The sequence below is a fragment of the Typopeltis vanoorti genome, chromosome 3, assembly GCF_054136105.1.
Source record: "Typopeltis vanoorti isolate ZY-2024b chromosome 3, IOZ_Tvanoo_1.0, whole genome shotgun sequence".
Classification (NCBI taxonomy): Eukaryota; Metazoa; Arthropoda; class Arachnida; order Uropygi; family Thelyphonidae; genus Typopeltis; species Typopeltis vanoorti.
Genome location: NC_143551.1, coordinates 132,996,227 through 133,014,703, shown reverse-complemented (window position 1 = coordinate 133,014,703; position 18,477 = coordinate 132,996,227). Strand labels below are relative to the sequence as shown.

Below are 18,477 nucleotides of genomic sequence, written 5' to 3'. Positions count from 1 at the left end.
ATCTGAGAACAATAGTCTAAGTATGGTCTGATCAGAGACTTATACAACGGAATGATAACCCTTTTATCTCTGCAGGTCAGTGTCCTTCTCATAATTGCAGCAATCCTCTGTGTTAACTTCACCACCTTTGCAATATGTCCCCTAAATTTCAGGTTTCTATCAATCATCAACCCCAGATCTCTTGTCTCCCCTACTTCTTCCAGTATAACTCCTCCCATAGAGTATGCAGCATCCCATCGATGTTTCCCAAACCTCAAGACCTTACATTTTGCTGCATTAAACCGAAACCCCCATTCATTTGCCCATCTATCTAGCTTATTCAAATCCTCTTGCAGGGCTACCACATCTGCACTATTACTAATAATCCTTCCCAGCTTCGCATCATCCGCAAACAACTGAATATCCCCTTGCAATCCACTGACAATGTCATTGATATAAAGATTAAACAATATAGGTCCCAGCACTGAGTCCTGTGGGACCCCATTTGTAACCCTCTGCCTCCTTGAAACTGCTCCACCATATACAACTCTCTGATACTTATCGGACAGCCAATCCTGAATCCAATTGACCAATCTGACATCCAGACTGATATGCTGCAACTTAAATATCAGCTTATCATGTGGTACCCTGTCAAATGCCTTCACTAAGTCTAAGAAAATTGCAGTATATGCCTTTCCCTCATCTAATGTTCTTGTAACTTTATTATAAAAGGCTAGCATATTGCTAAAACAAGAGTGCCCCCTTCACAAATCCATGTTGACTCTCACAGATAACAATATCATATCACCTCATCTGCCCAATGCAGTATACGGTCCCTCACTACTTTCTCCAAGATCTTAACTACTGATGACACAAAAACTGGCATATAATTAGACACTTCCAGTCTGTTACCACCCTTATGCAATGGCACTATCTTACCTTCCTTCCATTCCCTGGGCACCTTTCCTGCAGCCAGACTTTCATTGAAAAGCCAGGTTAAAGGCACTGTCAATTCCCTAGCACATTCTCCCAAAACTCGTGGTGAAATACCATCCAGTCCCAAAGCTTTACTGACATCCAGAGTACTCAGCATCTGAAACACACTCTCCTCCTGTACCTCTAAACCTCGAACCTGCCCTATCCCTCTAGCATTAAAACTGACTCCTCTAGGATGAAATAATCCAATAAAGTGTTCATTGAACAATTCCACTATGTCCTCTGCATCAGTCACTATTCCCATTTTTATCCCACAGTATCATTCTTCCACAATCATTTCTCCTCTTACTGGCCACATAGCTAAAAAATTCCCCAGGATTTTCTTTGGATCTTAGGGCCAATCTCCTCTCATATTCCAGTTTTGCTTTCCTTACCACACTAGTCACTCTTCTGGCCTGTGTCTTATATTCTTCATGCATCTTCTCTTCACCTGTCTTCTTATATCTCTTCCATAGCCTCTTTTTCACATGCAATTCCTGTTTAATATTGTTTGTCATCCACTTTAGTCCAAATTGTGTCCTCCTGTTCACTCCTGGTATACAACTTACCATTGCTGTTAACAAATATTCTTGTACAATTTCCCATGCACTAATGATATCCCGGTCTTCCAATTCCTCCCTCCATGAAACTTCCCGAAGTTGACGTCTAAGACTATTATAATCACCTGCTTTATAATTCCACATAAGTTCCCGTCTCTTTGATACTCCTGCATGTCTATTCATTTTCCAAGTCAAAACCATATGGTCACTCTCTCCAACTGGTGGGAGAGATATATTGGCTAGAAACCAGGAAGAATAGAAACTAATACTGAATCAGTGATTGATAGACCATAAACAGAGCTTAAAATAACAGCACTATAGGAAACTAGACCCCAATCAATAGCCACTGATGTAGTTTTACTGATATACAATAGAAGAAATGTTTAATTATTACTAATTTATTTTTTATCTATTAATTTTTTTAATTTTTTCTTATTCACTTGTTTATTTTATTTTTTACCTCTTTCAGGATAGTGTCAATGGTTGATCAAATAGTAATAGCTTTAAAAAAAAGGTTAATACATATAAACTGCTAAAAAATATGGATGTCATGATATTGTTATATTAAATATAATATACAGGGTGATTATAATTAAAGTTCACATTTTGTAAGGCTGTTACAAATGTGACAGTTCTAAAATTTTAGTTCTAAAAGTTGCCACTAGGGTAATGGTGTTGCAATACCATAGTGGGTAATTCAAAATGTCACAAAGCATAGGGTGCACACAGCAAGTTGTGTGGTTACACAACAACATGTTTCATATGCTGTCCTTCATTGTTGGCAACGTATTAAAATCACAAAATCGCATGCTCAACCACAGTACGTAGAGTTTCAATCGAAATGTTGTGGATATGGCATGTAATGCTGGTCTTGAGGTCCACTAAGTTGGCTGTGTGTCCACAATAGGACATGTCTTTGAGATGCCCCACAGCCAAAAGTCTCAGGTCTTCAGATCCTGCGATTGTGCTGGTCACATTGTACAAAAATAGCTGCTGATGATTCTTTCCTCCATAAAATGTGTCTGATGCAACCACTTGACAGAGTGGCGATGTGAGGAGAGGCACCATCCTACATAAAAGCTGTTGAATCCAGGCACTGACACTGTTGAAGTGTAGGAATCACTTGATTGGCTAAAAGAGATACATATTGCTGGCCATTAACAGTGCAGGTAACGAGACAGCATGACCGAGGCTCCTCGAAAAAGAAAGGTCTGATAATGAATTTTGCTGTAAGACCACACCAAACCGTCACCCTTGGGGAATGAAGTAGAATCTGTCACACAACATGGGTTTGCTGTTGCCCAAATTCTGCAGTTGTGCATATTCACAGCAACGTCCAGATGGAAATGAGCTTTGTCAATCCAGAATATGCTCCATGGCAAATCTTTGTCTATTTCAGTGCAAGCAAGAAACTGCAGGACAAATGTTTTTCGTGCACCCTGGTCAGGATTAAGCAATTGCTGAATGCGGGAAATCTTGTAAAGATTACAGTGCAGAATTTGCCTTACGACTTTGTGAACCTACACTCCAGTGAGTTTGACAGGCAAAAGATCTTATACAAGAAGAATGGTTTGTTTGAATGGATTTGGTATTCACTGTCTGAAAAAAATGTTGAATGAAGTGAAAGTAGATGAGCAAAATCAGGGAATGTAGAGCTTTTAGAACCTGAGGAAGCTGTTGAGTGGATATGCACATATCACTGAGGCAGCTGGGTGTAAGAATGTACATAAAATACCTAAGTTAGTACTGCTTGTAACAGACCCAGAATGGGATAATTAGTACAAATTGTCATGATAGCAGTGAGCCTAAGGGGCTTTTGCACTTTATATACTTCAACCCCCCCCCCCCCCTTGTTCCCAATGCCAAGAGCATTCGGAACAGGGGGGGGGAGAGTTTTTGACATTGGTTAATTCATCCTGTCCAAAGGTTATTGGCATTAGTGAAACTTGGCTGACAGAAGATGATATAGGTAGCGTGATGGAATGTAAAGGGTATAATGTGTTCAGGAGGATAGAGAGAAAAGAATGGTGGGAGGAGTGTTATTTTTGATAGCCAACGAACTGCAACCAAAGGGAATAGAAGTTAAACTGCAAGCCAGTGAAAATAGCACATTTGAGGCTATCTGGTGAGAGATATGAGCATAACAAAAGTTGGATGCTTCTGTAACCAGGTGATAGAAAAGATAATGGGGGGGGGGATAGTATGCATCAGCAAATAAGCTCAATGAGGGGAGAGAAGGTAATTATTATGGATGATCTCAACTATGGGAACATAGGTTGATAGGAGGAGAGGACACTTGGGAGGAAGGAAATGGAATTTATGCAGTTACTAAGGAATAATTATGAGACAGCATGTGATGGAATATACTAAGGGTTTGAGAGTGCTCGATCTAGTAACTGCAACTGAGAATTTGTCTATAACCAATATGACCATGTTGCCACCAATTGGTGAGAGCAATTATATGGTCCTGACTTGGGAGGTAACAAAGTGTGTGGAATTTTCAGTTAAGACTGGTATATGTGGAATTACAGGGCTGGTAAATATGACAAGCTTAGGAGATTGCTTGGATCAGTGCCATGGCATGCGAAACTACAATGGCGGATGCCGATAGTGCATGAGAAATGGTAAAGGAGTGTTTAAGGGAAATAATGGAAGACTGCATACCTAGAGTCAGGAGACTAAATCAAGTGGGAGTTAAATGGATAAATATCACCATTAAGCTGGAGCTACAAAAAAAAAAAAAGAAAAAAAAAAGTGGACGAATTCTTGAACAAAGGTGACCAACAGGCACATTAGTAGTGTACAAAGCACAGGCCAGAAGGGTAACCAGTGTGGTAAGAAAAGCAAAAGCAGAGTATAATAGGAAATTAGCAGTGTAGGACAAAGATAATCTCAAACAGTTGTTTCGATATGTTGCAAGTAAAAGGTAGAATGTTTATTGCAGTATGATTTTAATAAATGCTGATGGTAGGTAGGTAACTGAATCAGTCGAAATAGTAGAATTACTAAGTGAACACATTGCAAAAGGATATCATCCAGGTGGAGATATAGCAGTAATGAGAGAAGCAAAGCCTTATATGGGAACTGGGGTAAATGAAATGGAGGTGCATAGCATATTACAGAACTTGGATGTAAATACAGCTATGGGATTAGATGGTATACCAGCTATGGGATTAGATGGTATACCAGCTATGGGATTAGATGGTATACCAGCTAGCTAATGTTTTATGTGAAGGTGCTAGAGAATAGTCAGTGCCTTTGACCACATTGTTTAATCTAAGTCTCGACTCTGCGTTAGTCCCAAGGGGGTGGAAAGAGGGAAAAATAGTTCCATTGTATAAAGTAGGCTACAAGATTGATGTAACAATCTTGTAGCCTACTTAAAATTACCAACCGAATGTGCTTGGAAAAGACGTATTTTTAAATTTTTGTTGTAAAATGCATACAACCCATTTTATTTCTCATTTGCAGGTACTTATTTCCTCGAAAATAAGACCAGGTCTTATATTAATTTTTGCTCCAAAAGACGCATTAGGGCTTATTTTCAGGGGATGTCTTATTTTTCATGTACAACAATCTACATTTATTCATTTATTCATGTACAAAAATGTACATTTATTCAAATACAGTCATGTCATCATCAACGCACGAATAACGCACGTTATTCGTGCGTTGTGTCTGTACTCCGATTGGTCATTCGGCAATAAGTCTCGAGTTCATCTGTTTACATAGGCGTTTACCTCTCCTCCAAAGGCGCCCGCTTGGGTATTTACAAATATTTAATTATAATTTATATTATCATTTATTTTAAGTATTAATGTCAATAATATTATTTATTTATATTTAATTATATATTAATATTATTATTTTATAATTCAATACATCCGTCGTGTGTTGCAACGGATGTACTAAATGCATCTGTCTGGCTGACAATCTTAACTGGGGCTTATTTTTGGGGTAGGGCTTATATTACGAGCATCCTGAAAAATTATGCTAGGGCTTATTTTCCGGTTAGGTTTTATTTTTGGGGAAACACGGTATCTTTAGATATCTATGACTGGGAAATCGAGTCCCAAGGATAATATTGTTATGAATGTGAAAACATCAGTTTGCAAGCGCTGCAATTAAAAGCTTTTGGACTTGTAAGAAATTGTAGGTTACACATATTTCAGAAGAAATTGCTTATCTGGTTTATGGAGAATCAGGGAAGTTGTTCGTATTGTCCAAGTGCCAAAGAAAGTTTCGATACTCCCTAGTCTAATTAATCTAAAATATTAAGTTATGAACATTTAAAGTAGATCGAAATGACTGATTGTTAATATATTTGAATAGCTGGTCTTTATTTTAAAAAAAAAAATTTCTAATTAAAACTGTATATATATATATATATATAAAAAACCATGAGAGTTTAGGGGATTTTCTTTATGTTTTGCAGGTTCTGCACATGGTCATCAGCCTTTTGAAGAAGCTAATAACTCAGATGATAACATTCATCAAAAAAGTTGGAAATTGGATACAATTCCTCCAGAATTATTCCTTCTCATCTGTACCTACATTAGTCCAAGATTTGTGATAATTGTATTAAGCCAAGTGTGCAAAAAGTTTTATAATATTATTCAGCATGAAGTCACCTGGAAAACTAGAGTCACTAGGAGATGGCCTAAAACATACCTGCTGATGAGTAGTATGAGTTTTTGATTATTATTCTTATGTTTAATAGTTATTACTTGGGTACCTCTGTGGATATGTGACACATTGCAGGAGACTCACATTTGTTCACATATTGCATATCGTACTTCTCTTTTTATTAGTTTCCTGCATCCACTGCTCCTTCTGGCAGTGAATTCTACTTGATGGAATACTCACATGAGAAAAATATTGTCACTTTCTTGTTTATAAAACTCCTAGTCAACTCTCAGAGATGAACCCTTATTCTTTTTTCTGCTTTCCTTAAATGTTTGGCTTTTGCGTTTTTCCCATAAGATTGCTTCATGTGCATGTTTATGATATTCTCTGCCACAAACACACACACATGCACACACACTTCCACCTATTTATCACACTTTGCAAGTGTTGTCTTAAGTTTTCACATACTTCAGGTTCTTTACTTGTGGACTTCACAACTGCGACTGTCTTGAGGATAACATGGTTGTCTCTATGCCTCCCTGCATGTCCTATGTCTGTAGATGCGTGCGTTCACAGGACCGGTTTGCCTGTTCAGGGGGATGAAAAACCCGAATTTCCGAGTGAAAAAACCCCTGTCTCCCTATGAGAATGGCTAACTTGCCTTTAGTCGAAAGAGACTAGACAAAGGTTCCTCAGTCATGGACAGGAATCGAACCCAGGTCTTTCTGATCAAAAGGCTTCATCTATACTACTGACTGAGCTATGGAGGCTCTACACTCTGCAAGTGGAGTCCTTTAATCTAGTAGCAATTTTTCTGTTCATAATTCTGATATTCTTTCACTTATCCTCCTCTGCAGATTTTCCACCATTTCTACATCTTCCTGGAACTAAGGTGACCAGATCTGCATACAGTAGTCCATATGAAGATAGATCAGGGTCTTATAAAGAGGAACAGTTATCTCCTTATCTTTCCCAGTAGCATCTTTCTCAACATTTGTATCATTGTTACAACTTTTACAATAAGTCTTCTGAACTTAAATTTTCTTTCTCCACTGTTACACCTGGATCCCAAGCCTCTTCAGTTTCCTGAGGTGTAAATTCCATATATAGTCTGCGGTCTTTTTGGCCTGAACTGATGTCCATTCTCTCTTTCCCACAATACCAGCTGATTGAGGTCCTCCTGTAGGAACTACCTCAGAAACAGTCCTTATTGCCCTTCCAACTTTGCATCATTAGTAGAACTGTATATAACTCACTCCTTTATACTGATTTCTGATGTTTGCAAAACAGCTACCCTCATCCATTCCATTAGTTTCCTGGGGTGTTTTCTTATTATTTATTCCTATTCATCTCTGTTTATATGATAATCTGCTGTACTCCTCAACCATTTCAGTTGTCAGTTTATTATAACATGTAAGTAAATTAAGGCTTAAGCAAAGCCAAGTGTCACATCACTGTCTAGTCATAAATTATGGCCATAGCTGACTTTTCTAAATCTTAACTACCACTCTCATCTTAATCCACTTCCTCAAATTTGGCACATTCTTGTATTATGGAACAACCTTTTACCTCTTTTACTCTTCTGGGATGCTAACAGAGTTAAGGCTGAAAATAAACAACTGGGTCAATGATGCTGCTAGTTCGTTTATATATTATTATTATTATATGGATATCTCCATGGAGTCTGCAGGCTCATCACTGGAATAGATGAGCCCCACTCCTTTTTAATGTTTATAGTGAATGGATGATGAGGGAAGCCTTGGAAGATCAGAAGGATGGAATAAAGATAAATGGACATCTGATAAATATAAGATATGCAGATGATATTATACTTATGAGTGAAACAGAGGAAGGCTTTCAAAGAATTTTGAATAGACTGAACAGGGTTGGAAATGAGAGATATAAAATGAAAATAAACGTTCTGAAGATAAAAGTGATGAAGATTTCAAGGAAAGGAAATGATGTAATGGAAATCACTTTGAACGGACAAAGAATAGGGGATGTAAAAAGTTGTGAATATCTTGGGAGTTGGATAACAGATGACAATAGATCTAATTATGAAATTAAGAACAGAATTAAAAAAAACAAAAGCAGCATTTTTCCAAATATACCACATATTAGGAAACAGAAATCTGAACAAACAGTTAAAAGTAAGAATTCTCAGGACAATGATCTGGAGCATAGGGACATATGGATGTGAGTCCTAGACGATCAATAAGGAGATGAGTGACCGATTGAAAGCATTTGAAATGTGGTGCTTGAGAAAAATGGATCATATCAGCTGGACTGAAAGAGAGCAGTGAAGAGGTTCTTAAAAGATTCAAGATGAAAAGAGACTGTATGGCTAGTATCCAAAGAAGAAAATATCATTGGCAGGACATTTCATGAGAGGTTCTTCTGGAGAGCTCCCCAGAATAGTATTGCAGGGAATGGTGGAAGGAAGGAGAGGAAGACCCTGACTACAATGGAAAGGCAACATCAAAAACTGGACGGGCAAGAGTCTTACAGAAGTAAGAGATAGAGAAACATGGAAGCAGACTGTTCATCAGCTGCAACTCTCTTAAAAGAGAGGCCACAGGATTAGATTAGATTAGATCTCCATGGAGTCTACAGACTCATCACTGGAATCCCATGCTTACCATTATTCTAATCATATTTTTCCTTGAACTCATTCACTGACAAAGCACTCAAAACCAACACACTCTCCATACAAAAAATCTAGTCCTCATGCTATTGTTAATTACAGTCTTACATTTCAGGGATAACCCTTTTAAAATTAAAAATCAGCTAATGCCTTTTTATTCCCGTATATATAGGGAGTAGGCGAGGCCGTTTTTAGCCCTATCTAACTTTTGGAGACTGAGTGGGCAGTTCAATCTCCACTGGTACCCAATCAGAGATAGCTGGCCCAAGGCTATCATGAATTAAGTGGCATGCAGTGAAGAGTGATGGCTCAACAAGTGCCACCATCTCGTGGTCCCTAACCCTAACACTCGTATTTAATGTCTGAAATAATGTGGGTTCTATGGTCGATTTTCTTGAGTTTACGGGACGAAAACCCCTAGTTTCTGGGAGAAAAAACCTGCTTGCCTGTGCCAGAGATCGACTAACTCAGGAACCGGTCGAAAAAAAGGCTTAGAAAAATTTCCTCTAGTCGCTGACTAGACTCGAAAGGTGTGTAGTCGAAAGGACTCAGGTGTGTAGTGGTGGATCCAAGTTTCGTCTACAGTCATGAATCGACTTAAAAAATCCTGCGAATTGCGATTAAACATTGCCAAACACTGCATTGAAATGTCTTTTCGCATGCATTTTTGATCAACAGTCAATAATCACGGCACCCATTGCACACACACACACACACAGCTTTTTCATGTGCAATTTTTTTGCAGGATATTATACACTCATTCATTTGAGATGACTACAATCTCAGCAATCCCACGCACTTTCACTTGGCGGTCTTCCATAACGATACCATGGATTTTGTCAATCATTTCCTTCGTTGTGACCTCAGTCAGGTGTCCGGAGTGCGTTTCATCTTCGATGGACTTACGACTATGTTTAAACTCATTTATCCAAAAATAAATAGTCTTTAATGCTGGTGCAGTGTCCCCACGAACTGCACCTAACTCGGCTTTGACTGCGCAGCCATCCACTTCTTCAAATAAAAGTTTATCACTGCACAAAACTCGTTTTTCTCCATTTTTTATGAAAAATGCGAACATGGTAATTTTTAAATGTTTGCCAAATGAGAACTACGAGTTGCATGTGGCTAAAATTTTACAAGGGGTCATGAAAAAGATGATACGTGCCGACACAGGTATGAATGAATGAATGAATTGTGTCGCTGTCTGTTGGAAATTTACCAAACTTTTCAAACAACCCTCATAACAAAAAATTTCATCCAACAGTGTTTATAGACCTCTATCATATCACCCCTCTTTCTGCTTCACCAGAGTCTGTAATTCACATACTTGCAATTTCTCCCCTCATAATCTAAATCCCATAATCTGAATATAATCTGTGTAACTCTTCTTTGCACCCTTTCCACAGCTTCTTTATCCCTTTAGACCCTGGGAGACCAAATCTGTTCATAATGATCTTATCACGGTCTACTTACATGTGAAGGTTTGCTTCAACATTGCAATTATCTGAGTTGTATTTGCAACTTTTGCTATGCAACCTTTGAACTTCAAATTCCTATCCACCATTATGCGAAGATTCCTAGCCTCATCAGTTTCTTGTAGCATAATCCTGCTAATATAATATACCACTGGAGATCTTGTCACACCAAGTGCATAACTTTACTAGCATAAAACTGATAGCCATTTTCATTTGCCCAACTTTCCAGCATATTCAAATCATTTTGTAAGTGCTGGATATTAGTAGCAGCCCTGATTGCTCTGCCTGTCTTCGCATCATCAGCGACCAATTGCACATCACCGATTAGACCTTTCCTAATGTCATTAATGTATAGATTGAACAAAAGTGACCCAAGGATTGAACCCTGAGGTACACCACTGGTCACCTTAAATTTAGGAGATTCACACCCACCATATACCACTTTTTGATATCTGTCTGTCAACTACCCACTGATCCAAGTCAAGAGTTTATATTCCGATCCCATATTCTCCAGTTTATACAACTGCCTTTTGTGTGGTGTTCTATCAAATGCATTAGCAAAATCCGACATTATTATAGTGTATCCATTCCCTTTATCCGACTCGGCCGTAACATTGTTATAAAATATGAGCAATTTGCTAAAACATGACCTTCCTTTAGTATTATATATTATCTTGCTTTTTTTTATTATTATTTTTAGCAAAGGCCAATTTTGAATAAATAAATAAAAAGAAAAGGACAAGTTTTAGTTTCATTATATATGTAAATATTTTACTAACTGTATAATGCTAATACTTTATTTCTTTAATTAGTATTTTTATTTTTTTAGGCATGCATTGTATGAAAGAAATCTTTGTATAGCTTGCAGCCTGTCGCAAACTCTTTAATTATGATATCTAGAGGTATCAAACTTATAAAAAAAAAGTCTCCCCTCAAATTTAGTTTCTATTTCTGTAACTTAAAAAACTTGAGAGAAGAAAATATTGAACTTTCTGATGAGGTTTTCATGTCATTAAAGAATTGTAGCTTTGTACAAGTGATGATTTTACTTTCATTTAACTGCCATGTTATTTGCTGCACCAGCCAGTAGTGCACATTCACAAAATTTGCATTTCTGATTAGGAAGTTTGATACTGTATAGTGAGAGAGAGAAAAAAAAAAGAACAGTTATTGATTAGAACAGAATAGGTTCTAAAAGTTGGAAGTTTAGGTATGAAAATGTAGTATAAAAGAAAGGACTTTTTTTTTAAAAGTCAAAAAGGTGGAAAAAAAGCATGAAGTTTCGAAACAAACAGTCTTCCTGAATTAATGTATGAAATTTCTTTCACAGGAAGCTAAGTTGAAGTGTAGAAATTGCTAAGAAGAATTATATGGTTTTCTCTCAAAGCAGTGGACAGTTTCTTTTGATATATTAATCAGTAAACTTGTTCTAGTTAAATGTTTTGAACTCAAAAATGATTAACTTTTTGTGCTCAAGGATAAGAAGGAAGTTTCCAGAACCAAAAAATAATTTTAAAATTATCTGTGTGTTCCAAATAAATAGAAACAGAAAAAGAACTTGATGAGGAAGACATGAAAGAGGAAATATTATTTTACTCAAGGAAAGGTTGTTCACGAATTATTTTGTTTTCAAAGAAACAGAGAGAGAGAGAGAGAGAGAGAAAGAAAGTGTGTTTGGTAAGTTTTAAGTAGACTGCTTTTGTTTGTGTGTTCTCATCAGATCCTGTGATCTTGAAGAGAAGAAACAGGAAGCAATCCTCTGATGTTTTATGTTCTGTATGTTTGATGTATGTTTTTACAAAAGAAAAAGCTTTAGGCTGCCTGTCTCTAGCTCTTCTGAAGATACCACCCAGCTTCCTGTTTAATCTTATACAGCTCTCCTTTTATGTAAAAGTGATTTCTGAAAGTATTGCTAAAGTTAATTGCTAAACCTCTGAATATCACAGAAATCTTCCTGACAGGATGAAATCCTGTCAGGAAGATTTCTACTTTCCATTCCTCAGATCAAGACAAGCTTTCTCTCTTCAGCTTTCCAGGTGTCTATCAGATCCCTTGCACCTATGGTCTGTCTTACTTTGGGTAGTCATAGTCTGGCAGATTTGAAGCCAGTTCATTGTGAGGAACATAAATTGTGTCTAATATCATGAACCTGAGCAGTCTGGTCTAGCAGAACATGTCATCTTGACTAAACATAGGATTCTGTGGAAGAAAGCTAAACTTTTACATAAAAGGAGAGCTGTATAAGATTATATAAGGAGAGCTGTGATACCTTTCTAAACTGACCTAACTTAAACAGATCTGATAGTTTTCAGTTATCCCCTGTATTGGAAATATTATTATATCAATTTTTTCTGATTATTATGTTGTTATTTTATTTTATTTTTTAATAATTGGGAATTTACTGACTGTCTGTTGTCCTTTGATGCCGTAGTGTGCTTTTTGAAACTGATTCTTTTATTGTAATTTATTTGTGTTCCATTGTTGTTATTGTACTGAAGATGCTTGTGATACTTATGCAAACATTTTACAGTTTATAAATTTATTTCACATAAGTTTAAGTGTCCATCTTTAATTTTTTCTAAATAATGCAAATTTGTATGTAGCATTTGCAAAACAAAAACATTTTACACACATACTGTTATGCACATGTATTACCATAATTTACTGTAATATTATTAAAGTATTTATTAAAGTAATTTGTTTATTATTATTTATTTGTAAATAAAGATATTAATTTTGAATTTGCTTTGTCTCTCACTCAGTCTCTTCAATTTTTAAATTATCTTATTTTCATAACAATATCCTGGATCTTAATCTATGTTATTAATTGAAAAAGAAAAAATTAATAAACCTTTTAGTATACCACTGACATTGTAATCTTTCCATCCTGAAGTGCATAAACCTTACACTTTGCCAAATTATGCTGGCTCTTATCCATACTGACAGGTTCTGTACATAATTTTTATTAACTAATTGTTCTACTTATTTTTTTATTATTATTTTTATTTTTTGCAGTATCAGGAAACAACTTGATATTTCCTCTTAAATTGTTTCCTATATTATTAATGTACAAATTAAACAGCAGTGGCTCAAGTACAGAACCTTGTATCATACCTCTGATCCCCTGCTTTCTCATGGATTCTATTCCTCCATATACTACTCTTTGATATTTGTCTATCAGCCTACCTATTATCCATAATCCATATCACCAGCTTCATATCTATCCCCATTTGCTCCAGTTTATGTAATGTTTATGTTATATAGAGTTTCATGCAGTATTCTGTCATATGCCTTTGCATATCCTCTTAATCTGTCTTGATATCTCATTCATTCCCATCATTGTAATTTTTATCAGAATCTTCAAAACACACACTTTTTTTTTTTTTTGAAGATCCTGACGATATATATATATATATATATATTTAAAATTTTTTAGATGAGCCTTATAAATGTAAGGAGCTATACGAGCTCATCCAGAGCAGGCTTTTACAAACATCCATGCCCGTGGCATGATTCAAACACACAACCTGTTGGTAGGAGAGCATGCATGTTATCCACTCAGCTAATCAAGGTGGCAATATCTTTCACATTTCTGGCTCAATCATTTCTAGTTCCTCATACAAAGCCAACCAGGCCTTACAGGTCGGGTTGGCCAAGTGGTTAGTGCACCTGCTCTTCAACCAAATAGGCTGTAGGCTCGAATCCGGCCTTAGGCATTGATGTTTGTGATTGTCTTTAGGTGGGAGATGAATTTCATTGCCTGGTGTAAGATCCCATCCCCTGCTAGAGCAGGATTTTCAGATGGTGTGAAAAATAAGTTTAAAAAAAAAAAAAAAATATATATATATATATACAGGGTGTTCGGGATAAATTTGACATATTTATAATTAATTATATTTTTCCGTAAGTTACATGTATTAACACACACTTCTCTTCATTTAAAAGTTTGGACCCTTCTTCATTCATATACAAGATGTCAGAAAGGATGGATAGCTGGAACCCACCTGAATCATGGAAGAGAATAACTTGTATCATGATGATTCGTGCCCGCCATCAAAATAAGGATATTACGACTGCTGCCCAATGCTCCCTGAATACAGTAAAAACAATCAGGCATGAACTAGAGACTTGCAATGGTGACTACGAGGATGTAGCAAGAAGAAAGATCCCTAGCAGACGATCTGATTGCGTTCATACAGCAGAATTCCTCGCAAATCTGCAGGAACAGGTGTTGAAGAACCCTGGCATTGGAATTCGGGCTTTGTTCGTGGAGTTGCTAACTGTAGTCAAGCCCTGGATAACAAGGGTAGCCAATGGTAGGCCGTATGTATGGCAGCAGGATTCGGCCCCTTGCCACACCTCTGGGAAAAGTCAAAAATGGTTGTCTGAAAATTTCTACGACTTCACCAGTCCAAATGTTTGGCCTCCAAACTCCCCAGACCTTAACCCCATGGATTATTTTGTATGGGGCGCAGTTGAAAAAGACACCAATCGCACTTCCAGTAATACAAAAGCCCAGTTAATGGATAAAATTAAAACAGTTTTTGCGGCCCTTCCCAGGGAGACTGTAGCATCAGCTTGTTCGAGGTTCCGAAGCAGAATTGAAGCTGTGATCGATGCTAATGGTGGTTATTTTGAGTAAATCTTGTTGATAGTATTGTAATTAACTCCGCCTGTAATGTTTTTTTGTCAATTCATTAAATTTAATAGATACAAAGAAGATTTTCTTTTTCCTTACGAAACTGTCAAATTTATCCCGAACACCCTGTATATATATGAATGAGGAAAAAAATCCTAACCTGCTCACAGTTCAAAATATATTGTAGGTTTGCAAATAACCTTTCGTGAGGGTTGCAACATAAAAATGTCTTTCATGTCCCTTTTCCTTATCATGTATTATATCATAATCAACTAGATGCAGTAATTGATATGTACAGGTGGTTGCGTAGTAATTACTTTCTGTCTGCTTTCATCAAATCTATTCTTTACTAATCATTATTCCATTTATTTACCACATAACAAAAACATGTTAGAGGATTATCTTTGGCAAATGCTAGTTCTCTTGCTCGTAATTTGATTTTTCTTTGCTACTCCTTTTCTTCTCCTCTGCTTATACAACTCTTTTTGGCCATTTTCCTGTATTTCTTCCACATCATCTTCATTTAATGTACACAGATGATATGAAAACTAATGCCTGTTTAGTATTTGAATAAAACTAGAAATATTAAAGCTCATTAAGTGAAAATTATACAGATATTAGAGGAAACTATTATCCATACTTGGTCTGCTGTACGTCCTCCTTGATTCTGGATACATTTTTTTCCCTCTTAGTTATGAACTCATGCATCAAAGATATGATTACAGCTGAATGTGTCATTATTATCTAACAAACTGGGAAATTTCAAGAATGTTCTGGTTACTGTATGGTCTAGTATTATGTGGTGGCCAGTAGAAGTAATAATTGTGGATGGATGACCTTGCTGGATGGAGATGAAGTTGGGTGACTAATGTGGGTGATGTAGTAGAGCTGTTTAATGATTATTTTATTAAGGTGTTTCATGGTGGTAAAGCAGGGTTTACTCCTAGAGGAATGAGAGGAGTGAAAAATTAGAAGTGACTGAAGAGGTTGGATTTCAATACTGACTTATGTAAGATGCCAGTTGGACCAGATGGGGAATTTGCTACATATTTTAAGGCAGCATACTAAGGAAATGACTGTACCATTTACTTAGCTGTTTCACGAAAGTCTTGCAATAGGGAGAGTTCCTAAGGAGTGGGGAGGGGAGATAAGATAGCAGTACAAATAGGTATCACCCTATAGACAGATTTGTATTTCTCCTGTGGTTTAATGTTTAATATTTTATTATATTTATTTTCTTGACCTCCATGGACTCATATGACTTGTAAAAATTCTGTTTAGTATCTCGGGTTATATCTATCATTAGTCTATTATATCTATCAGTAGTATGCTGTAATATTTACAGCATACTACTCTCTGATATCTATCTTTCTGATAGATATCAGAGAGTAGTGTGCTGGTAGCAGTATAGATTGGAAGACTACACATGGGATTCCACAGAGCTCAGTGCTGGCACCATTTACTGCTCAACCTTCATGTCAGTGATATTATCACTGGATTATAGGAAGCTATTCAATTGTTTTGTAAATTATGTGAAACTTTGGAGGATTTTTAGTAATTTAACTACTCTCTGATATCTATCTTTCTGATAGATATCAGAGAGTAGTGTGCTGGTAGCAGTATAGATTGGAAGACTACACACGGGATTCCACAGAGCTCAGTGCTGGCACCATTTACTGCTCAACCTTAGTGCTGATGTTGAGGCTCTTCATGAGGATTTGAATTAGCTGGAAAGGTGAGCAAATGAATAGGGATGTCAAATTAATACAGCTAAATTTAAGGGTTTTGAAATTTGGAATGAGAGGCTGCATAACTCTCTTGATGAAGCTATAATAGAAGTGGAGGAAAGCAAGGGATCTTGGAATAGAAATTGAAAAGCAAGGGATCTTGGAATAGAAGTTCAGAGGACATATTGCAAAGGTTGTGAAGACACAAGTTTGCTGCTGTACTGAGGTATACATTAATTAAGGGAGTTAAAGGATCGTTGTTCAGTTTTATAAATTTCTGATCATACCAAATCTAGATTATTATGCTTAGATCTGGTAACTAGAATTTGAAGGGGAGATGAAGTAACTATCAAGAAGATACATAGTTGGATAACAAAAATGATTGTTCTAGCTATTTTTTTCTGAGGTTCCCCAGATAGGAACAACATTGTTCCTATGACAAAATCATTCTCTAAAAGTTCAGATCAAAGTCCATAAAGTTTTAGTGATTTGTTAAAAGAAATCTGTTATAGCAAACTATCCACTATAACAAACTATTCTTGTTGTTCCTATGAGTTTGTTATAGTAAGAGTCAACTGTGTTTACTACATCATACTATCAAAAAAAAGTCATGACATAATCTCCCTAGGAAGATTTTGTTACAACTCTTGATTTTAAAGGAACTGTAGCACATTATCCTGTTAAACAAGCTAGTCTTATGATCCCTGTAAATAAAGTTCACTATATGAGATCAGTTGCATGAATTTGAATCATTTTGCCAAAAAAAAAAGGCAATTGAAAAGCAAATTGAATCACATGAACATTTTCTTGTATTATCTTAAATCTCAAATTTTATTAAATTATATCCAGATGGAGCAGAGTTTTTGTTATATATAATTTAATATGTTTTGATCTTAAATGATCTGATTAAAATAAAAATTAGAATGCCACAACAAATTTTTTCTACTGATGGAAACACCAAATTTGAATAAATTCTGTCTAGCCAGAGTTGTAGAATAACTTGTATATGATGGATGGACCAACAAAAGCAACTGTTTTGTTATAAGCACATTTTATAAAATGTATCTAAAAATGGTCAGATTTGTTATAGCAACTATCCACTATAAGAAACTATTCTTGTTGTTCTTATGAGTTTGTTATAGTGAGAGCTGACTGTGTTTCAAATCAAAATTGAGTTGACTTGACAAATTTTAGTAGTATCTAATGAAACAAATACTTAATAAATGAAATAAAAAGATTAATGAAATGCCTGATTTAATCAAAGATTTCAAAATTTTTGTTCCTAAAAAATGGTCTAATTTAGCTTTGTATTACCAACATCATAATTTTTATGATCAGAATTAAGCATGCTCATCATTAATTTAATCTACAAGTTATACCATTGACCCTTATCATACCCTCAGTCATGGAGGTGTTACAACAAACTGTTGTAAAAAGAATGCTTGATTAGTAATAAGATATTGTGTTTTATGGTAATGAATTGGTATATGCAAGATTTTCCATTTATTAGGACCATGTCATTTCTCCAATGTAGTTTCATCATAGTATCCTGTACACCCATGTGTGCAGGATACTACGATAATACATCAAGTTTAGTTATTACTATCTTCCCATCATCAGTTTTTTCCATATTAATTTGCTATTTGTCAGGACTTCAGTTCTAATGCACTTCTGACTAAATCAATCCACCTAGACCTTGGTCTTCCTCTTTGTCTTTTTCCTGCCATTTTGGCTTCAAACACCTGTTTTGCTAACCTTCTCCCATTCTGTTGATCATATCACCTTAGATAACTCTGTTCACATATTCTTGAATGCAAACAATGTCATGTTCCTTCATTTTTAATGATTCAGT

The 18,477-nt window shown here is 36.1% G+C and overlaps 1 protein-coding gene across 2 annotated transcripts in view; it reads left to right on the top strand.

Moving 5' to 3' along the window:
• The window catches only part of LOC150108577 (F-box/WD repeat-containing protein 9-like), a 243,118-nt gene that overhangs the window by 44,701 nt on the left and 179,940 nt on the right, over positions 1 to 18,477 (top strand). Inside the window, exons 1-2 of one of the 2 annotated variants that reach the window (XM_090416021.1) lie at positions 6,086 to 6,198; positions 11,089 to 11,161. In XM_090416021.1, coding sequence (XP_090272147.1) covers positions 11,149 to 11,161 — 13 coding nt within the window. In that variant the 5' untranslated portion in view covers positions 6,086 to 6,198; positions 11,089 to 11,148. Of the gene's footprint in view, positions 1 to 5,949; positions 6,199 to 11,088; positions 11,162 to 18,477 lie in introns of those variants that run through there. The other variant, XM_090416020.1, reaches the window with a different exon arrangement.